The 23714-nt window shown below is 39.4% G+C and overlaps 1 protein-coding gene across 1 annotated transcript in view; it reads left to right on the top strand.

Annotated features, from left to right (window-relative positions):
* UTP20 (UTP20 small subunit processome component) overlaps positions 1 to 23714 on the top strand; it is a 97674-nt gene that overhangs the window by 13597 nt on the left and 60363 nt on the right. Inside the window, exons 13-21 of the mRNA XM_029204823.1 lie at positions 4516 to 4671; positions 4815 to 4903; positions 6852 to 6957; positions 10444 to 10594; positions 11257 to 11319; positions 12126 to 12284; positions 13409 to 13485; positions 14238 to 14317; positions 14561 to 14804. Of these exons, the coding sequence (XP_029060656.1) occupies positions 4516 to 4671; positions 4815 to 4903; positions 6852 to 6957; positions 10444 to 10594; positions 11257 to 11319; positions 12126 to 12284; positions 13409 to 13485; positions 14238 to 14317; positions 14561 to 14804 (1125 nt within the window). The remainder of the gene's footprint in view (positions 1 to 4515; positions 4672 to 4814; positions 4904 to 6851; positions 6958 to 10443; positions 10595 to 11256; positions 11320 to 12125; positions 12285 to 13408; positions 13486 to 14237; positions 14318 to 14560; positions 14805 to 23714) is intronic.

The raw sequence follows: 23714 nt of genomic DNA on the forward strand, positions 1-23714 counted from the left end.
CCAATGCAGGGGACACAGGTTTGAGCCCTGGTCCGGGAAGATCCCACATGCCGTGGAACAACTAAGCCCGTGCACCACAACTACTGAGCCTGCTCTCTAGAGCCCGCGAGCCACATCTACTGAGCCCACATGCCACAACTACTGAAGCCCTCATGCCTAGAGCCCGCGCTCCGCAACAAGAGAAGCCTGCGTACCACAGCGAAGAGTAGCCCCTGGTTGCCGCAGCTAGAGAAAGCCTGCGCACGGCAGCAAAGACCCAATGCAGCCAAAGATAGATAGATAAATAAATTTAAAAAAATAAATAAACCAAGTTGTAGAAGAGTACATGATCCCATTTTGCAAAGTTAAAACCAAAAGTATATATAAGCATAGGAACACGTGTGAAAGGATACAGAAACAGGTTATTTAACTTCAAGAGCGTGGTAAGTGAAAGAAAGAGGTCACTATTAATTTTCTTAACCTTTTATTTTAAAACAATTGTATATTCACGTGTGGTTATAAGAAATAGGACAGAGAGTTTCCATATACGTTTCACTTAGTTTCCCCTGGTGGCAACATCTTATTTGGCTTGGCCAAAAAGTTCGTTCGGGTTTTTCCACATGATTACGGAAAAACCTGAATGAACTTTTTGGCCAACCCAATACAAAAGCTTAGTGCAATATCACAACCAGATAATTGACATTGGTACAATCCACCAACCTTATTCAGATTTACCAGTTTTACATCACTCATCTCTGTGTTTGCATGTATATGGATATATAGTTCTGTGCAATTTTATCTCATGTCTATTCACAACTACCACCAAAGTCAAGATACAGAGCTGTACCATCACTGCAAGGATCTCTTGTGCTACTTTTTAATAGCCACACTCGCCCTGCCACTCCCCACTCCATCCCTAACTCCTGGCAACCACTAATCTTATTCTCCATTTTTACAATTTTGTCATTTCAAGAATATTATATAAATTATGCTTTTGAGATTGGCTTTTTCACTCAACACAATTCTCTTGAGACCCATCTAAGTTGTTGTGTGCATCAGTAATCCATTCCTTTTTATGTTGAGCGTCTTTGTGTGCTATTCCTGAGTAGTATTCCATGGTAATGGATGTAGCAGTCTGTTTAAACATACACTTGTTGAAAGGAATAACTAGATCATTCCTAGTTTTTGGCTATTATGAATAAAGCTGTTATAAACATTCATGTACACAGCTTTCCATTTCTCTGAGATAAATGCCCCAGAGTGGACTTATTGGGTTATAGGGTAAGGGCATGTTCAGTTTTGGGGTTTTTGTTTTTGTTTTGCAGTTTTTTGTTGTCGTTGTAGTTTTGTTTGTTGCTTCGTTTTATTTTTCATGTTCAGTTTTATAAGAAGCTGCCAGATGGTTTTCCAGGGTGACTGTGCCATTTTACGCCCCCGCAGCAGCATGAGTGATCCAGTTTCTCTGCATCCTCACCAGTATTTGTTATTTTCAGTTTTTTGTTTTTGCCGGTCTGATAGGATATAGTGATATCTATCTCACTGTGGTTTTAATTTGCATTTTCCTAATGGCTAAGGATGTTGAACATCTTTTCATGTGCTTATTTTCCATCTGCATATCATCTTTACTGAAATATCTGTTCACTTCCTTGGCCTATTTTCTAATTTGATTGTTTCTTTGCTCTTGAGTTTTGAGAGTGCTTTATATATTCTAATACAAGTCCTTTTGTCTGCTTCGTGATGGTGCAAATATTTTCTCCCAGTCTGTAGCTTGTCTTCCTTTGCTTAACAAGATTTTTCACTGATGAGAGTTTTAAATTTTGATGAGGTCCAGTGTATCAGCTTTTCCTCTTATGGATAATGCTTTTGATGTCAAGTCTAAGAACTATTTGCCTAACTATAGGTCCCAAGTATTTTCTCCTATTTTTTTTAAGTTTTATCATTTTATGTTTTACATTTAAGTCCATGATCCATTTTGAGTTAATTTTTATATAAGGTGTGAAATTTGGGTCAAGTTTCCTTTTTTGCCTCTGAATGTCCACTGCTCTGGCAACATTTGTTGAAAAGGCTGTTCTTCCTCATTGAGCTGCTTTTGCTTTTGTGTCAAAAATCAGCTGAGCATAAATGTATGGGACTGTTTCTAGCTCTCTATTCTGTTTCATTGATCTATGTGTCTGTCCTCCTCTAATGCCACAATCTTGTTACTATAGCATAAAATAAATCTGGAAATCTTAAAAAAAAATCCTTTCACTGTATTCTTCTTTTCCAAGATTGTTTTGTCTATTCCTGGTCCTTCGCCCTTTTGTATAAATTTTAGAAGAAACTTGTCTATATCTACAAAAAAAAAACCACCTTGCTGGGATTTGTTTTGAATTGCATTAAGTCTATAGGTCAATTTGGGGAGAATTGACAACCCCCTAAAGAGACACAAAACTGTTATCTTTGTTTATGACAAGAGGTTGGTAAAGAGAAGAAAGAAGTGACTATTAGCTTTTAGATTATAAACCTTTGCATTGTTTGAATTGTTAAAAGGTCTATGGATTACTTTCTCAATTTCATTAAAAACAGTACATACTCTTTGGAAGTCGAAACAAAGTTTATGTAAATATTTGAGAGGATTCTGCTTACTATTTTTCAAATAGTTGAGTGGGTGTGCCTCTAGAAATTATAGATCAGGAAACCAGTTCCCTTATCATTCCTAATAAATGTAAGCATATTAACTTAAGGCGAGTGCCACAGGTTCTGTATTTCTTTGTCTAAGAAAACTTCCATCACCCTGTAGAATAATATGTGAATGGTCACCTTTGTCTGAATATTCCTGATCACACTCCATCCACTCATCTCACAGATTTATTGTGAGAATAAAAGGAGATAATAGATGTGAAAAGACTCTTGGGAAGATAAATTTATTCTGTCATTTGATAGATATTTATCGTATCAGACACTGTTCTAGGTACTGGGATATAATAAAGAAAAAGGTTTCTTCTTTGGGGGAGATGACAGTCTTGGGGGGACAGGCATGTGAGGCAGATAAACAAACAAGTTAATTTTAGATTGTGATAAAAAGAAAAATAAAACAGGGCTTTGAGACAGAGTAGATAGAGAGGCAGCACTACTCCTGTCTAGAAAGGGGACGTTTGGTCCGATTGTAATGGTGGAAGGATCCACCCTGGCAAAGAGAGGCTGGGTGAAAGGCTTTCCAGGCAAAGGGAAGCGTTCCTGCAAAGGCTCTGGGATGGGAATAAGCCCAGTGTGTTTGAGGAACAAAAGGAAAGCCTGTGTGGGTAAAGAGCATTGAGTAAGGAGGAGGGAGGAAGTGAGTGAAGGAGGAGAGGGTCGTATCACCCAAGGCCTTGCAGGGTGAGGTGAGTATGGATTTTATTGGAGGAGCTCATTGGCAGGTGTGACGAAGCAGGGGAATGATGTGGCAACTAATGACTCATCTTTATAAAGCATCTCAGTATTTTATTTGTAAGATTTTTTCCGATTATTGAGTCATGGTTAATACTAGAAAGACTGTATATCAAGGTACAGTGACTTTTAGAAATTACCAGTAAAATTAACTTAGTTATCTCTCATAATTTCCAAGCATTCAGTATCCTGATAAGTATGAAACAAAAGAGAATGCAACTTTTTTGGTTAACTTTAATGATAAAAAGGTATAGGAATAAAAACCTGATATTCTACTTCTATTCTGTAATAAGTTAACCAAACTGGACATGGAGAATTAATTATAAAAACAGATCAATTTACTTATTGTTCCTGTGACTTTTATTTCCACTGGATTTCTGTCTTTTAAATAGGACTGAGGTATAGTTCATTGGCAAAAATAGAGGCAAACAAGAATACCGCCAAAGTAACAGATACCTAAACCTGAATGTCATATTAGAAAATAATGTTGGGTAACCACTTATCAGATTAAAGCCTCAGAGAAAGTCACTTCTTGCTTTTTTTTTTGGCCGCATGGCATGCAGGATCTTAGTTCCCCAACCAGGGATCGAACCCGCGCTCCCTACAGTGGAAGAGTGGAGTCTTAACCACTGGACCCCCAGGGAAGTCCAAAAGTTACTTCTAAGCCATAATCATTTTAGTGACATTTGTCAAATTCACTGTGATTCCTTTGCAACATCATTCTACACATTTGTGAAGCAGTAAAATTCATGTCAGAAAGGAAAGGGGGGATGGAGGAAGTCAGTTCATGCCAATAAATTACCTCTCCAGTTCTTAAACACATGTCCATCAGCACAAAATTCAGAAATAATACCTAAAACTGGAAGAGAGTTGCTTTAAGTTATGAAGCAAGTTAAAATAGAAAATAGAAGAAAATAGAACCAATGGTGTTGAAAAAACCTGTCACTGAAAAATCAGTAAATGAGTCACTTTTATTTAGTTATTTGTATTCAACTGTCACCACCAGTTCCTTCCTTCCCACTAATGCTCCATGCATGGAAAGGAACCAATTTTATTTCAAACTTCAGAGGGCTAGAGTGATTATATCCTCTCTTATTTTAAATATTTGTTTATCTTTTCTTCCTTCAGATCCAGTATAAGGCAGAAGAAGACCAGATCCAAGGGAGGAAAGGAACAGATCTCAGTATTAGATCATCTTTTATCTATAATTCAGTTACCCCCAAATAAAGAGAGTACTTACCTTTCATGCTCTTGGGCGGCCCTTGTCGTGTTACCTCATATTAGGTGAGAAAATCAACTGTGTTTAATTGTGAAAGGTGTTTTAGCAAGCTGATGAAAACATTTATTAGCCATTTTTTGCCATTTCATGAAAAAGCCATTGAATGCTAGTTTGAGCATTTCCCTTTTTCTCCCCACTTCTTGGACAGACCCCTGGAGAAAGAGAAGGTGATACCCCTAGTCACCTGCTTCATAGAGTCACTCTTCATGACTGTTGACAGAGGGAGCTTTGGAAAAGGTCAGTTACAATCACCATTTGTTCTCTTGTCTGTCTTTTCTGGCACACCCAGAGTAACTGTAAACACATGGATACCAGAGAATAGTACTGCCGTTGTGTTGTGTTCTGGCAGAACCCCCTGTATGTAAATAGGGAAAAAAGAGGCTGAGATGGAGGCGTTACCCTTGTACCTCATAATGTGGTGGCAAAGTCAGGACAGCTTGAACATTTGCTGAGTCCAAAGGTGTAGTAGTAGAAGGCTGCCATGGTCAAAGAAATCAGACTCAACTTCAAGTCCCAGCTTGTGTCTTGTTCCTGTCTTCCACGCCCAGTCTAGCCCTGGTATACACTTGTGCTCCAGGCATTTGCTTACCTAGAGCAAGACACTTTCTTGTATGTCCCTCTGGCTACCATTGCACATGTGTCCCTTCTGCCTGGAGTCCTTTCTAGGTCTTTCATCATTTGGTGAACTCGTACTTAGCTTTCAAAACTCAGCTCAGGGCTTCCCTGGTGGTGCAGTGGTTAAGAATCCGCCTGCCAATGCAGGGGACACGGGTTCGAGCCCTGGTCCAGGAAGATCCCACACGCCGCGGAGCAACTAAGCCCGTGCACCACAACTACTGAGCCTGTGCTCTAGAGCCCACGAGCCACAACTACTGAAGCCTGCGTGCCTAGAGCCCATGCTCCGCAATAAGAGAAGCCACCACAATGAGAAGCCTGCACACTGCAACAGAGAGTAGCCCTCGCTCGCTGCAGCTAGAGAAAGCCCGCGCACAGCAACAAAGACCCAGTGCAGCCAAAAATAAATAAAATTAAAAAAAAAAAACTCAGCTCAAACACAGTACCTCTAGAAAGGTCTTCATGACTCATCCAGGCAGAAGTAGACTGCCCTGCCCCAAACACCATTTCCTGTTGTATACTTGTCCAACTCCCCCAACTAGCTGAGAACAGCAATTTAAAAGTAGGTATTTTGATCAAAATAAGATTAATAAAAAAATTTTGCTACAAAAATAAGCAAATAATAGTAGGTATTTTGTTTTATTCTAGCATGGTATTTTTTTTCCTAACACATGTGTATGGTAGTCATTCATTTAAATATTAATTGCTAGGTTCTGTGTTAGATACCAAGCAGACGTGTCAGAGAATAAAGTAGACCTGCCCCATTTCCAGTGCTCAGTAGCCACATGTGGCGAATGGCTACCATATTGGATTGTGAGGACATTTGGCAGAAGTATAGAGCCTTTCTACCACTGCAGAAAGGAAGTTCTGCTGGATAGCCCTTTTCTAACTAGAGCAGGTGTTGGCAAAATATTTGTGTAAAGGACAATACAGTAAATATTTTAGCTTTTGTGGGCCACATTCAGTCTTCAGTCTTTGTGGCATATTCTGTTTGTTTGTCTGTTGTTTTAAACAACCCTTTAAAAATGTGAAAAGCATTCTTAGTTTGCCGGCCATATAAAAACAGACTACCTGCAAGTTTGTGGGCCATAGTTTGCCAACCTCTGGTCTAGGAGTAAATGATTATCTAATTAATATAAATTGAGTCCGTTATACGTAGTAGCCATTGGTTATGTGATTTCTTATAAATTGGAGTCACAAAATCAACATGAGTTTTACACAAAGATAATTTCTTAGCTTTTGAAAAGTCTAAGTCTATTCTCAAAAGTTCTGATTTTGATAATACCAGTTGGTAGTACCATTGAATTTTCTCCTCATCTCAGTTGAAGGGAACATACATTTTTATTCTCTATTTCTGAATATATTTTTCTCTTAAGAAAGTTAAAATATAAGACTTGGAACCTCTTTTCAGTTCCTTTCTGTTATATTCTGACATTTGACAGATAATCCTTTAGAAGGTACAGATTCACTTTAAGAACTCTGTATAAATACCAAGTGGTAGATAAAATGAGATGTGTATAGTTACTGTGTCAAAGAAATAATGTGTTTTCTCCTGTTTTTCTGCCTTAAGGAAACTTATTTGTTCTTTGTCAAGCTGTAAATACTCTGCTAAGTTTGGAAGAATCTTCTGAACTTCTTCATCTGGTTTCTGTGGAACGTGTGAAGAATTTAGTATTGTGAGTAAACATATCTTATATTCAGCTTAATAATGAATGAAATATAAAGGCTGCTGTGTTGGTAAAATCTTGGACCTATTTTTTACCTGAGTTGTATTCCCGTAGGAAATTTATTATTGATTTAAATCCTCCAGTTAAAATAAGAACATTTTTGGATACAGTCTTTAAATACAGATTCATCTTTGTGAAAGGGTATTTTACTGTGTATGTAAATTAGTGTTGCAAGGTGAAGTGGGTGTATAATGCTGGTCACATGACATGGCACCGTGGCTCCAACATACATGTTTCTGCTTTCACAGTGTTTCTCGGCTTGACACACTTAGCACTTCAGAAAACTTTCCTGTGGTCCTTTTACTACATACCAAAACAATCCAGTTTTGGGTTTTTTTAAGTTTATTTTGATTTGAATCATAGCACAGGGCTGTTACTGAGAGCCGTTCATTGCTCAGCTTAGCACCCTTTCTAAAGGTCAGGCGTTTTAAAAATCTTGTAAGGTAGTTTGCTTCTGTTTCTGGAGTCTAGTCCGTTTTATTTACATGCTTTTAACAACAGATTTGCTCATTTACTTCGTTCAATAAGTATTCATTGCTTTTCTCATGTACCAGGCCCTATTCTTGGCACTGGGAGACACAGTAAATGAAACACACAATTCCCTGCCTTCATGGAGCTAACACACTAGCAAGAAGATACACTAAACAAAATAAACAAGTAAAATATATGGCATGTTAGACAGTAGTAAAGTTGGGACAGGGAGAGTCTGGAGGCTGGGGACAAATAGGAGTTTTAACTAGGGAAGGCCTCACCAAGGAGATATTTGAGCAGAAACCCAGAAGCAGCAAGGAAGTAAGCCCTGGGGATGGGATATCTGGGACCTGGGGCACTCTGTCCCAAACCCAGGGAAGATGTGAGTGCCGAGGCTCTGTGTGGGTGCCTTGCTTGAGCAGCAGGGAACTATTGTAGCTGAGTAGAGCGAGGAGAGGGTAGTAGGAGAGGAGGATATAGGGAGCGTGGTGGCAGGCAGTGTTTGACCTTTGGCCATTGTAGGGCCTTGGCTTTTACTGTGAGTGAAAGGGGAAGCCACAGGAGGTGTTTTTGGCAGGAGAGTGGCGTAGGCCAAAGTAGGATCACTCAAGCTGCTATATCGAGAAGAGACTGAAGGAGGATAAAGGAGACCAGTTAAGAGACTTAGTGCAGTAATCCAGAATCTCTGTACATTCCCCAATCTGGGCAAGGCTACTGTCTCTCTATTGTTAACTGAATTGCTTTAAATTTTTTTAAGGAGGAGTTTTTCTTTGTTGTCTTCCTACTTACCATATTCCGTATGTGTTCCCTTTTTTTTTTTTTTTTTTGCGATACGCGGGCCTCTCACTGTTGTGGCCTCTCCCGTTGCAGAGCACAGGGTCCCGACACGCAGGCTCGGCGGCCATGGCTCACGGGCCTAGCCGCTCCGCGGCATGTGGGATCCTCCTGGACCGGGGCACGAACCCGTGTCCCCTGCATCGGCAGGCGGACTCTCAACCACTGCGCCACCAGGGAAGCCCCCTTTATTTTTTTAAGTCATTCTATTTAAACTTCTCACACTGTATGCTTTGGTGGGAACAATTTAAGGCATCTGTGGAGGTTTTAAAACAGAAAAGCACGCATAACAGAGTAGGATTTGTCTGTCCCTTGTGGAAGGCCAGCTGGCCTCTCGGGCAGGTGCTTTTAACCTAGGAGGCCCAGAAACCTCTAATAGGAGCGAATCGGCTTGGAGGGTGGCAGTGCAAGTTTTCATTCGTGAAAGTTGTAGATGCAGGCCTCAGTGCTGGGTGCTGCGCTAGCTACTGGTTACGCCAGAGGTTTCACAGCCAAGACAACCTGGATTTGAACCTTGTCTTCATCACTTACTAGCTAGATAGCCTTGAGTAAGTTAGTTAATCTCAACTTTATTCTCTCTCAAAAGGGAGTAGCAGTACTTCCCTCATGGAGATTGAATTAGACTGTGCGTTAACAATACACAAATTGCATTTATTGAATTTTTATTATGTGCCGGTCACTCTTCTGAGGACTTTCCGTACATTATTATATTATTATTGTAATCCTCACAACAATTCCCTGAGGTATAGGTACTGTTAACATTGTAGAAGGGGGAACTCGAATTCTTAAATAAATCCAGAACCCCAGCTGCTCAGCACCCGCTGCCAGTCTGGTCTCAACCTCCATCTCTCACCTGGATGACTGCAGTAGGCTCCTAACGAGTTTCCTTGCCTGCGTCCTTGCCCTGCTGCTGTCCGTTTTGTACCCAACAACAAGGATGATTCTTTTCCGTGAAAGAGAACATGTCACTCTTTTGCCAACAACCCTCGGAAATAGTGATTTTCAACCACGGGCCATTCTGGAGACGTTTTTGGTCATCACAGCTGGGGACTGCTACTGGGGTGTGGTGGGTAAGGAGCGCCCTGCTGTGCACTGGACGGCCTCTCAACAAAGAGTCACCTGGCCTGCGTGAGCAGAGCCACTGCTGAGAAACCCTGGTCTCGTGGTACCCGGCCTACTCGGGATAAAACCCACAGTCCTCATCATGTTCCTCGGGGCTCTGTGTAATCTAGGCCCTGGCTTCTGACCTCGTCCCCAGCCACTCCTCCTTGTTCACTCCGTCCCAGCTGCACTGGTCTCCTCGATTCTCCTCACATAGGCAAGCACACCTGTCTGGGACTTGGCGTCGCTGCTCCCTCTGCCGGGAATGCTTTTCTTCCAGGTGCCTTTTGGCTCTCTTCTTGACTTCCTTCAGTCTCTGCCTTCCATGACCACCCCCATATCAGACAGCACTCCTCTTCACCCCCTCGCCCTCTTGCCCTCTCCCCCACGCAGTAGTCTCTCAGTCCAGCCTCCTTTTCCTGAGGTGACCTTCCGCTATTAGAATATAAGCTCCAGGAGGATAGGGACTTTTTCCTTGGTTTCCTGCTATAGCCAGCATCTAGAAAAGTCACTGGTACATGGTAGATACTCAGTAAGTGTTTGTTGGAGGACAGCACATGGTGGTTAAGTGGCTTGTCCAGGGTTACATGGATGGTGATGATGATGGGCTGGCTTCAAGCCTGGGCTGCCCTACCCCAGAGCTGATGTGCCGGCCCCCTGCTCTGTACTGCTTCCCGCATAGCTCAGTACCCGGCACACAGAAAACACTCAGTGGATATTGTATATCCCCCCTTAGGTCACTGTCACTTATGAGTATGTGGATTGAAAAGACAGCATTTGACTTCAGTCAAAACACCATATTATAATCCTGCCTCTGCCTCTGGCTGTGTGTCTGTACTTGAGCGTGTGGCTCACTGTTGGTGGACCTCAGATTCTTCATGTCTCAAGTGATGCTACATGTCCACGTAAAACTTTCACCTGTTCCCTCTTACATTTCTTTCATCGTGATAATTTTCTGTGGTTTCTAGTATAGCCTAAGTTCTCTGTGGTGTATGGTACAGTTTGGATCTAATAAATATCTCGTTGCAGAGCGTTTCCTTTGGAGCCATCTGTGTTGCTGTTGGCTGATCTCTATTATCAGAGATTATCCTTATGTGGCTGCAGGGGGCCACTTTCAGAGGAAGCTCTAATGGAATTATTTCCCAAGTTACGAGCAAACATTTCAACTGGCATATCCAAGGTACTACGGTTTTGTGGTGCGTTCTCTGCCTCTCATCTTTTGTTTTATGCGTGTATTGCCAGTGGTTGTCAGAGCTCCTTAATCAGAAAATGCTGCTTTGGGGTGGTTTCTGTTTAAAGCAGTGATTCCTAAACACTGACCTACAAACTGATTGCAGCAGGATTAATTGAGGCGCTTACTAAAAATATAAATTCTGGGTCCCAACACCCCCAAATTCTGATTCTGCAGGCATAGGGTGGAAGTGACATATCTGCATGATTTTTCAAAGCTCTGTAGGTGATTCTGCTGCTCATTCAGGTGTATAGAAATACCTGAACATGTTATTTAGAAATAAAAATCATTAATTTCAGTGGAATTGTAAGCTTAGTCAGATTCTTTGCGCTTATTTACAGAGATGCCTATAGTGTTATAGTTCAAAGAAGCAGCACCGTTTTATGAGCAACCTTATCTTCTCAGTCTAGTCTGGTCATTAATTGTTCCAAGTACCATTTGAATAAGGTGTTGGTTGGTGTTGAATATGAAATAAGGAATAGAATAAACATGTATTACTCTGACAAGTGGTATATCTTTCATAATTCCATGAAACTTAGGTCTCACTGACTCTTAATCAGTTTCTTATGTTTAAACGTTGGAGTTTGAAACATGCCTTTTAATTTTTCTAGATTCGGCTTTTGACAATAAGGATCCTAAACCACTTTGAGGTTCGGCTTCCGGAATTAATGGAGGTATTTTAACTGTTCATTTTGGGTAACTTTTTAAAAATGTAACTTGACATATTGTTTTCCAAAATGATAATTTTGCAAAAAATTCAAATACTGTGTAAATATCTATCACGAAGTTTGAAAAAAACTTTTTGCCATTCTTATTCCCATCCCCTCAGCAAGGCCACCACTGAAAATCCATAGTTAGTTGGTGACTATTCTTTCAGACATTTTGTATATACACGCATAATTTAAACAAATGGTGTCATGCAAGTTTTTCCATATCCGTACCTCTAGCCCTACCTCATTTCTTTTGAAGTTTGAATAGTGCCCCACAGTTTAAAATATTGTATTTAACCAGTTCCCTCTTGATGGATGCTTAGGTGGGTTGTTGGTAGTTTTGCAGCATTTCTAGTAATACTGCCGTGAACATCCTTACACAGATACCTTTGTTCAGGGAAACATGTCAATAATGCAAATGACTACTTCCAGAAGTAGAAATTACTTCTACTTAGAAGTAGAATTGTACAGTGAAAGTATATGTACATTTTCTTTATTTCAAAAAATATTGCCAGTCAACTTGAGTGATTTTGAGAATTACTTTCCTGTTTTTTACTTGTCATGTCTCTGCTAGACACTAAACCTAAATTATCTACCAAAAAGTAAATGATGTGAGGAAGAATGAATCATTTACTCAAAAAATGTGTTGCTTATTTAATTTAAAACATTAACATATGCCAGTTTTTCTTTTTTAGACTTCTGTTCACATTTAATGTTCTTTTGGAAAATCAAAATCCTGACCTGCCTCCTGGTTTCCTCTGGTTGTTCAGGGTGACGAGCTCTCAGAGCGTCAGCCTGTCTTTGCTATATTACGCCAGGCAGAACTTGTGCCAGCAACTGTGAATGATTACAGAGAGAAGCTTCTTCATTTGAGAAAACTAAGACATGATGTGGTACAGACTGCAGTCCCTGATGGGCCATTACAGGAGGTAAAAACAGTGTTTGGGGTTTTTTTTTTTTTAAACACAGTTCATACTTTAAGATCTGTTTAGCTGGCATTTGAGAAAAGAGAAGCATACTAAATAGCCACCAAAAAATTTAAAAAAAGAGAGAGAGATAAAGAATTTTTAAAAGCAACAGTTATAAAAAAAAGAATTTAAAACTAAGTAAATACCCAGTTCTGTTCAATGCTTTTGAGTTAAATGGCTCTACAGCCTTTTCAACAGTAGAAATAATTTACTATCCTCCCTTCTCCTGAGTATGTGCGTAGTATGTGAGGGTAGGTAGTAGGTGGCAGCAGGAGGAACAAGGTCAAGTTGACAGCCTGATACTCTTCTCCAGATTTGTTCACTGCTGCAGGACGTCAGCCCTCTACCTTTTGTATCAGGGATTTTCCGTCCATGACCCTTGAGGATACATCACTATCCCTTTGGGAAGAAGGCCAAGTGGAGGCATTCCCCTTTCAAATAGAGCAGTTCTGTTCTTAACCTGTTCTGTATATTAGCGTCCTGTGTTATGTTCCATTTGGAAAGGGACTCTGCTACTAAGGTAGACACAAGCACCCCACCCCCAAATAATAATAGAACTACCACTTTACATGATGTTTCCTGAGTGCACGGGGATGCTAGTAACAGTGACTGTCATTCCAAAAGGCGACTGTGAAAACTTCAGACCCTCTGAACTGAAATCTTTTAATGCCTAGTTTTGAGAACTCACACATCTGCTTACAAAGCCTCAGCTGCCATTCACATAGTGCTTTGCTGGGTTCTTTGGCACCTGTGCTTTACTGATTACCGTTCAAGTTTTGTCTTGTCAGGTGATGGCAGTATTTGTTAGGAATGAATTTAATCATGAGTCAAATCTGTTTATTCAAATGTATCCTTTATTCGTGAACATCTGGAGTGAGTTTGAATACTATGTTTTCTTAAGTGATTCTTCTCTGTTAAATAGTGAGTGACATTTTGGGAAGAGGAGGAAAATTACTGTACCTGAATTTTGGATTGGCACCTGCAAGTTTTTTCTTCAAGCAGAAGCTTCTTTCCAAACCTCAGGTTGTCCAAGTCAGGATCCTTGCATTTTGGTGCTGATCTAAACTAATTTCCTATGCTTGCAGGTGCCACTTCGTTATCTGTTAGGCATGTTATATGTTAACTTCAGTGCTCTCTGGGATCCTGTTATTGAACTCATAAGGTAAGCCTGGGTGAAATGGATGAAGCTGTTGTGCTTTCACTACTGCAGAATGATGATGGAGCCATTATTATACTCTGGGGTGTGATTTAAGTGAATGGGTGTGTATGGTATTTATAGCTACCTTAAAGCCTTTGTGGGACAAGGTGAAGAAAAAGTAAACGTTACTTATTCTATCTGATACCAAGTTTTTGACAATTCAGTTGTTTTGTATATGTTTCTCTGTACTTTGAAATAACTTTGGAGAACTTTCTCTTTTTACTTTATATTATACACCTGTATTATTGAATTTTTTTTACAGTAATAAGTACTGTATAATAATTGTATGCTTTTATTTATATATATTGAGTCATTGAGCCAAACTTTAATTTAAAAATTAAAAATTTAATTTAAAACCCTTGCTGTCTAGTATCCAAAACCCTTTAGCTCTAAAAAGGACGTTCATAATCACATAAAAAATACATATGTTGTGCCTCATTTATAGAAATCTGTCCTTCTGCAGGCATTTGTCTTCGGAGGGCCTACTCTGGCTTTTTGTCAGATTGGAAATATATTATGTGTGGCCTCTCAAAACCCTAAATATTAGACCTTAGCAGAACAGGCATTTTGAAAAATAAAGTACAAAAGTTGTTTATGACCCCACATTCAGGGATAACTTAATTAGTATTTTATATCCTTTCACTTTTTTTTTTTGTATGAGATATCTCAAAATAGGGTCCATACCACGGGTTTTATTTTATGATCTTTACTCTCAGTTCTCATGCACGTGAAATGGAAAATAAGCAATTTTGGAAAGTCTACCATGAACATCTAGAAAAAGCAGCTACACATGCTGGTATGTAAAGGGATATGAAGGAGGGGGCTGCGGGAGGAAATGGTTGTTTAACTATTTAATTTCTATTGCTTAATTACACATAAAATTGGAAAGCAGAAATGAGAAATGTACTATCTTTGATAACCTTTGGATACTGTTATCATTTGCTTGTATTACTAGAGAAAGGAATGCTGTTACTGGCAGAAACACATAGGGTAGTTGTTAACATTTCTCTAGTGGTTATGATGACCTTTTTTCTTTCAGAGAAAGAGCTGCAAAATGACACAAGAGATGAGGAGAGGTCCATTGGGGATGCAAGTTGGGAGCAGACTCAGGAAGGAAACGTTGGAACTCTTTATCATGAGCAGTTCGCATTGAAAACCGACCTTCAGGAAAGACTGGACCATACCAATTTTCGGTTTTTGCTCTGGCGAGCTCTGGCAAAATTCCCGGAAAGGGTAGAGCCACGGTCCAGGGAGCTTTCCCCGCTTTTCTTGAGATTTATCAAGTAAGTGTTCTTGCCTAGGAATATGTCTCTGGTAGGGTGTGAGGAAGAGAAGGTGCAAAGTATTAAATTCCCAGATTGGCTGAGTTCTTTTCTTAAATCTGTCATCTTTTCAAATCATTGGCACCTCTCTAAAGCACTGGCTCCATCAGATAACAACTAAACAACTTTTGTTTACCACTTAATCTTACGTAAACCAAAATTTAACCAGCCCACAAACGCTATTAATAAAAAATTGCAGATTTAAAAGTAAGAAAGGCTGTACCGAGTTAGATCAGTGTACAGTGGCCTTGTTATTTCTTGCCCTATTGTTGTTTTCTTGCCTGCCTGGGACTTAAAATTACTTTCCAGTAACTCAACCTCAGCCACTCTGTTTTGAACCTCTTGACTGTTTCCCATGGTGCCGAGGAATGTGCTCTCAAAGAATAACAAGAACTTTCTGGAGCACTGTTTTATTTTGACTAGGTATGCTGTGTGAGAGTCAGATTGCTTTAAAACTCTAAAGATAAGGGATGCGGTATATAGAACAGTACTAGTCAATCAATAAAAGTTATCTTTTCTGGAAACATTTCGTTACATGGGAAAATGCTGTAGGGTTAGGTTAGGCAGGCTACAGACCACAGCCAGCCAGGCTAGTTCAAGGAACAGCTAGGGAGTCTCGTGGCTACAGCAGGGTGATCCAGGAAGAAAGTAGTTGGAGGTGAGGGCAAAAATTTAACAGGAGACTGAATATGTGTAGGGCCTTTAAGTTTTTTACTCTCAGTGAAATGGAAAGCCATTGGGAGGTTTAAGCAGAAGGATGACATGACTTAAGTTTTCTTGAGGATTTTTCTGGCTGCCATGTTGAGAATGGACTGTGGGACAGCAGTGGTGAGAGCAGAGGGACTGCAGAGTAGAGTTGGGAGGAGACTGCAAAAATCTGGGCAAGAAGTGATGGTGACCAAGGTGGGAATAGTGTAGGTGATGAGAGGTAGTTGAATCCTTGACAACTTTTGAAGGATTTCAATTCAAAAAGATATATTTTTGAAGAATTGCAACTAGATTAGCCTGTGGGACTTACCAACAGATCACTCATGGGATGGGGGTTTCAGGGGTGCACGAAGGAGGAAGGGGAGGAATCAAAGATGTCTGTAAGGTTTTGGCCTGAGCAACTGGAAGAACAGAGTTACCATTTACTGAGATTGACAGAAATGCAGAAGTTTGCTGACTTGTGAGGAAGATCAAGAGTTCATTATTTAAAGACATGTTAAGTTTAGGATGCTGAATAGACATCTAGGCACAGATCTCAAGTAGGCAGTTGAGTGTAGAGTTTAAAGTTCAGGGGAAAGGTTTGGATTAAAGATAGTAAATTTCAGACTCATCAGTATATGGATGGTTTTTAAAATTATGAGACAGGGAATGAAGTCACACCTGGGGGTTTAAATGTAGAGAGGGAAAATTTCCAAGGACTAACAGCAATATTCAGAGGTTGGAAGATAAGGAATCAGCCAAGGATGCCAGGAAAGAGTGATAGAAGAACCAAGACCACTTAATATCCCTTGAAGGAAGTATTTCAAGGAGGGAGTAAACAGTGGAATCAAATGTGTCTGAGACATCAGTCAGATGAAGAATAAGAATTAACCAACACAGAAAGATAGACAAGATGAAAAGGCAGAGGGCTATGTGCCAGATGAAGGAACAAGATAAAACCCCAGAAAAACAACTAAATGAAGTAGAGATAGGCAACCTTCCAGAAAAAGAATTCAGAATAATGATAGTGAAGATGATCCAGGACCTCGGAAAAACAATGGAGGGAAAGATCGAGAAGATGCAAGAAATGTTTAACAAAGACCTAGAAGAATTAAAGAACAAACAAACAGAGATGGCCAATACAATAACTAAAAATGAAAACTACACTAGAAGGAATCAGTAGCAGAATAACTGAGGCAGAAGAATGGATAAGTGACCTGGAAGACAGAATGGTGGAATTCACTGCTGCGGAACAGAATAAAGAGAAAAGAATGAAAAGAAATGAAGACAGCCTAAGAGACCTCTGGGACAACATTAAACACAACAACATTCTTACTATAGGGGTCCCAGAAGGAGAAGAGAGAGAGACAGGACCAGAGAAAATATTTGAAGAGATTATAGTTGAAAACTTCCCTAACATGGGAAAGGAAATAGCCACCCAAGTCCAGGAAACACAGCAAGTCCCATACAGGATAAACCCAAGGAGAAACACGCCAAGTCACACAGTAATCAAATTGACAAAAATTAAAGACAAAGAAAAATTACTGAAAGCAGCAAGGGAAAAACGACAAATAACATACAAGGGAACTCCCATAAGGTTGACAGCTGATTTCTCAGCAGAAACTCTACAAACCAGAAGGGAGTGGCATGATATACTTAAAGTGATGAAAGGGAAGAACCTACAACCAAGATTACTCTACCCCGCAAGGATCTCATTAATATTCAATGGAGATATCAAAAGCTTTACAGACAAGCAAAAGCTAAGACAATTCAGCTCCACCAAACCACCTCTACAACAAATGCTAAAGGAACTTCTCTAAGTGGGAAACACTAGAGAAGAAAAGGACCTACAAATACAAACCCAAAACAATTAAGAAAATGGTCACAGGAACATACATATCGATAATTACCTTAAACGTGAATGGATTAAATGCTCCAACCAAAAGATACAGGCTTGCTGAATGGATACAAAAACAAGACCCATATATATGCTGTCTACAAGTCACCCACTTCAGACCTAGGGATACATGCAGACTGAAAGTGAGGGGATGGAACAAGATATTCCATGCAAATGGAAATCAAAAGAAAGCTGGAGTAGCTATACTCATATCACATAAAATAGACTTTAAAATAAAGAGTGTTACAAGAGACAAGGAAGGACACTACATAATGATCAAGGGATCAATCCAAGAAGAAGATATAACAATTATAAATATATATGCACCAAACGTAGGAGCACCTCAATACATGAGGCAACTGCTAACAGCTATAAAAGAGGAAATCGACAGTAACACAATAATAGTGGGGGACTTTATCACCTCACTTACACCAATGGACAGATTAATAAGGAAACACAAGCTTTAAATGACACAATAGACCAGATAGATTTAATTGATATTTATAGGACATTCCATCCAAAAACAGCAGATTACACTTTCTTCTCAAGTGTGCATGGAACATTCTCCAGGATAGATCACATCTTGGGTCACACATCAAGCCTCAGTAACTTTAAGAAAGTTGAAATCATATCAAGCATCTTTTCTGACCACAGTGCTATGAGATTAGAAACCAATTAAAGGGGAAAAAACATAAAAAACACAAATACATGGAGACTAAACACTACGTTACTAAATAACCAAGAGATCACTGAAGAAATCAAAGAAGAAATCAAAAAATACCTAGAGAGAAATGTCAATGAAAACACGACAGACAATCCAAAACCTATGGGATGCAGCAAAAGCAGTTCTAAGAGGGAATTTTATAGCAATACAAGCTTACCTTAAGAAACAAGAGCAATCTCAAATAAGCAATCTAACGTTACACCTAAAGAAACTAGAGAAGGGAGAACAAACAAAACCCAGAGTTAGCAGAAGGAAAGAAATAAAGATCAGAGCAGGAATAAATGAAATAGAAACAAAGAAAACAATAGGAAAGATCAATAAAACTAAAAGCTGGTTCTTTGAGAAGATACACAAAATTGATAAACCATTAGCCAGATTCATCAAGAAAAAGAGGGAGAGGACTCAATAAAATTAGAAATGAAAAAGGAGAAGTTACAACAGACACTGCAGAAATACAAAGCATCCTAAGAGACTACTACAGGCAACTCTATGCCAATAAAATGGACAACCTGGAAGAAATGGACATGTTCTTAGAAAGGTATAACATTCCAAGACTGAACCAGGAAGAAATAGAAAATATGAACAGAACAATCACAAGTAATGAAATTGAAACTGATTTAAAATCTTCCAACAGGGCTTCCCTGGTAGCGCAGTGGTTGAGAGTCCGCCTGCTGATGCGGGGGACACAGCTTTGTGCCCTGGTCCGGGAAGATTCCACATGCTGCGGAGTGGCTGGGCCTGTGAGCCATGGCCACTGAGCCTGCGCGGCAGGAGCCTGTGTTTCGCAACGGGAGAGGCCACAACAGTGAGAGGCCCGCGTACCACAAAAAAAAAAAGGAAAAAATCTTCCAACAAACAAAAGTCCAGGACCAGATGGCTTCACAGGTGAATTCTATCAAACATTTAGAGAAGAGCTAACACCCATCCTTCTCAAACTCTTCCGAAAAAGTGCAGAGGAAGGAACACTCCCAAACTCATTCTATGAGGCTACCATCACCCTGATACCAAAACCAGACAAAGATACTACAAAAAAAGAAAATTACAGACCAATATCACTGATGAATATAGAAATCCTCAACAAAATAGTAGCAAACAGAATCCAACAACACATATAAAAGGATCATACACCATGATCAAGTGGGATTTATCCCAGGGATGCAAGGATTCTTCAATATATGCAAATCAATCAATGTGATACACCATATTAACAAATTGAAATATAAAAACCATATGATCATCTCAATAGATGCAGAAAAACCTTTTGACAAAAATCAACACCCATTTATGGTAAAAACTCTCCAGAAAGTGCACATAGAGGGAACCTACCTGAACATAATAAAGGCCATATATGACAAACCTACAGCAAATGTCATTCTCAATGGTGAGAAACTGAAAGCATTTCCTATAAGATCAGGAACAAGACAAGGACGTCAACTCTCACCGCAGTTATTCAACATAGTTTTGGAAGTCCTAGCCTGGACAATCAGAGAAGAAAAAGAAATAAAAGAATACAAATTGGAAAAGAAGAAGTAAAACTGTCACTGTTTGCAGATGACATGATAATATACATAGAGAATCCTAAAGATGCCACCAGAATACTACTAGAGCTAATCAATGAATTAGGTAAAGTTGCATGGTACAAAATTAATGCACAGAAATCTCTTGCATTCCTATACACTAATGATGAAAAATCTGAAAGAGAAATTAAGGAAACACTCCCATTTACCATTGCAACAAAAAGAATAAAATACCTAGGAATAAACCTACCTAGGGAGACAAAAGACCTGTATGCAGAAAACTATAAGACACTGATGAAAGAAATTAAAGATGATACTCACAGATGGAGAGATATACCATGTTGTTGGATTGGAAGAATCAATATTGTGAAAATGAATATACTACCCAAGGCAATCTACAGATTCAATGCAATCCCTATCAAATTACCAAAGGCATTTTTTACGGAAGTAGAACAAAAACTCTTAAAATTTGTTTGGAGACACAAAAGACCCCAAATAGCCAAAGCAATCTTGAGGGAAAAAAACAGAGCTGGAGGAATCAGACTCCCTGTCTTCAGACTATACTACAAAGCTACAGTAATCAAGACAATATGGTACTGGCACAAAAACAGAAACATAGATCAATGGAACAAGGTATAAAGCCCCGAGGTAAACCCACGCACCTATGGTCAACTAATCTATGACAGAGGAGGCAAGGATATACAATGGAGAAAAGATGGTCTCTTCAATAAGTGGTGCTGGGAAAAACTGGACAGCTACATGTAAAAGAATGAAATTAGAACACTCCCTAACACCATACACAAAAATAAACTCAAAACGGATTAGAGACCTAAATTAAGACTGAATACTATAAAACTCTTAGAGGAAAACATAGGAAGAACACTCTTTGACATAATCACAGCAAGACCTTTTTTGGTACACCTCCTAGAGTAATGGAAATAAAAACAAAAATAAACAAATGGGACCTAATGAAACTTAAAAGCTTTTGCACAGCAAAGGAAACCATAAACAAGACGAAGAGACAACCCTCAGAATGGGAGAAAATATTTGCAAATGAATCAACGGACAAAGGATTAATCTCCAAAATATATAAACAGCTCATGCAGCTCAATATTAAAAAACAAACAACCCAATCCAAAAATGGGCTGAAGACCTAAATAGACATTTCTCCAAAGAAGACATACAGATGGCCAAAAAACACATGAAAAGCTGGTCAACATCACTAATTATTAGAGAAATGCAAATCAAAACTACAATGAGGTATCACCTGACACCAGTTAGAATGGGCATCATCAGAAAATCTACAAACAACAAATGCTGGAGAGGGTGTGGAGAAAAGGGAACCCTCTTGCACTGTTGGTGGGAATGTAAATTGATAGAGCCACTATGGAGAACAGTATGGAGGTTCCTTAAAAAACTAAAAATTGAATTACAATATGACCCAGCAATCCCACTACTGGGCATATACCCAGAGAAAACCATAATCCAAAAAGACACATGCACCCCAATGTTCATTGCAGCACTATTTACAATAGCCAGGTCATGGAAGTAGCCTAAATGCCCATCGACAGATGAATGGATAAAGAATATGCGGTACATGTATACAATGGAATATTAGTCAGACATAAAAAGGAACGAAATTGGGTCATTGGTTGAGACGTGGATGGATCTAGAGACTGTCATACAGAGTGAAGTAAGTCAGAAAGAGAAAAACGAATATCATATATTAACGCATGTATGTGGAAACTAGAAAAATGGTATAGATGAACCGGTTTGCAGGGCAGAAATTGAGACACAGATGTAGAGAACAAACGTATGGACACCAAGGGGGGAAAGCCGCAGGCGGGTGGGAGTGGTGGTGTGATGAATTGGGCCATTGGGATTGACATGTATACACTAATGTGTATAAAATTGATGACTAATAAGCTGCTGTATAAAAAAATGGTTTTCATTAATTTGTGAGAAAATTTTCCACTTATTTTCCTGTATCTAATAAGTTAGTTGTATACTTTTTTCTTCTTTATTCTCTTAATGTAAGTAACTATACTGATTGACTTTAGAGAGTTAAACCTTTCTCGTATCGTTGGAATAAACCTCACTTGTCATGATAGATTAAAAAAAAAAAAAAAAAGTATTGACCATTGGCTTTGGAAGTGACCTTAACAAGAGTTGTTTTGGTTGACCTGATAGGGATGACATTCCGATTAAAATGGCTTAAGAGAAGATGGAGAAGAAAAATGGAAACAGCAAGTGTGGGCAGTTCTTGAAAAAAGGAAGTAGACATAGGTGGAAGGAGGTGTGGGAGCAGAAGGGGAGCCGTTGTTGTCTGGGTTGACGTTGAGCTTAAACAGCCTGTGTGTAGGCGATGCTAGCATGAATGATCCGTAAGGGAGGGGAAATGGGTAATGCAAGAGAGGGGATAAAATCGCGAGAGCCCTGCCTTTGAATAGGCAGGAGGAGACAGGATTCTGTGCATAAGTGAAGAGGTTTGCATGGATAATTCATTCTGGGAAAGGTTACAAGCAAAGATGCACACAGGTCAGTAGGTATGGTGGTGCAAGAGTAATGATTTTCTCTTTTTTTCACATAGGTCTTTGGGCTTTATGTCTAAACAAGAGCAGTGACGTTCAGCTTCCTTGCCTTGTTTTGAAGATCATGTAGTGTTTATTAGTTGTTTTGTGAATTGCAAGGGGCTGTACCTATGCAAGCCGGTATTAAAGGTGTTAGTAGGATATGAAGTTCCTATCATGTTAATTTTTCAAGTTTTTCCCCAAAGAAATAAATTACTCCTTAGCTTAATGTAAAGACCTTCCTCTAGTAGCACAAGGTGCTGTGAGGTGTGGATGGAGGGCGGAGCCTGTAACAGGATGTGAGTCTCTGAGTTTAAGGAAACTTAAAGACTGAAAAGACACAATTTTTTTTAAATGTTGAAGATTAATTGGCACTGATTACCTATAACTAATACTTTTGTAAATGATCCAAACTAATGAAAAACCCAAAGGTCACCTTTAATTCTGACTTTGAAATATATTATGGGCTTTTAATTTGGGGGGTTATAAATTTATACTTCTAAATATGTTTCATATAATTTGGTATTAGGACTAATTGTGAATCCGTTATAAACATTCTCTGAGAAGAACCAAACCAGAAGCAGAAATGAATGACTAACAATAGCAACAGTATCTCAGTGATAGGTGACATTTAATAGTACTTGCTGTGTGTTAGACACTCTTATAAGTGCTTTGTATGAATTATGTAATAAATGAATGAGTGAACATGCTGTGCATGGAGGTAAAGGTTAATATGTCATGTGGTTAATTGAGGGCTGAGAGTATAGTACACACGTTTTTAAATGGATAATGGTGCAGTTTTTAAAGGACAACTTTGCTCCTTTCATTCATTCATTTATTTTTTATTTATTAAGGGTAAGATCCTGCTAGCTAAGAGTACAGCATTGAGTATGGTAGGGTCTCAGCCTTCTAGGTTTAGTGTTGTGTATTAACCTATAGTGTATATCTTCCAGGTGTGCTGGTAGGATGCTATCCTCAAATATGTATTGTATCAGTGTATTTTTAAATTTATTTATTTATTTATTTATTTTTGGCTGCGTTGGGTCTTAGTTGCTGCGTGCGGAGGCTCTTCTTTGTTGTGGTGCACGGGCTTCTCATTGCGGTGGCTTCTCGTTGTGGAGCATGGGCTCTAGGCACACAGGCTTCAGTAGTTGTAGCACGACGGCTCAGTAGTTGTGGCTCACGAGCTCTAGAGTGCAGGCTCAGTAGTTGTGGCACACGGGCTTAGTTGCTCCGTGGCATGTGGGATCTTCCCGGACCAGGTTTCAAACCCATGTCCCCTGCATTGGCAGGCGGATTCTTAACCACTGTGCCACCAGGAAAGTCCCTATCAGTGTATTTTTGAGTGAGGACTATAAAGTCTATCTGATCAGTTTCCTTATATCTATAGCCCAGTGTCATGCACAAAACAGACAACAAAGTAATAATTGTTGGATGAATGAACCAAAGTGACACAAAACTAATGCACTGAATGAT

Source organism: Monodon monoceros, unplaced genomic scaffold (assembly GCF_005190385.1).
Source record: "Monodon monoceros isolate NGI ecotype Baffin Bay Population unplaced genomic scaffold, NGI_Narwhal_1 Super_Scaffold_6, whole genome shotgun sequence".
Classification (NCBI taxonomy): Eukaryota; Metazoa; Chordata; class Mammalia; order Artiodactyla; family Monodontidae; genus Monodon; species Monodon monoceros.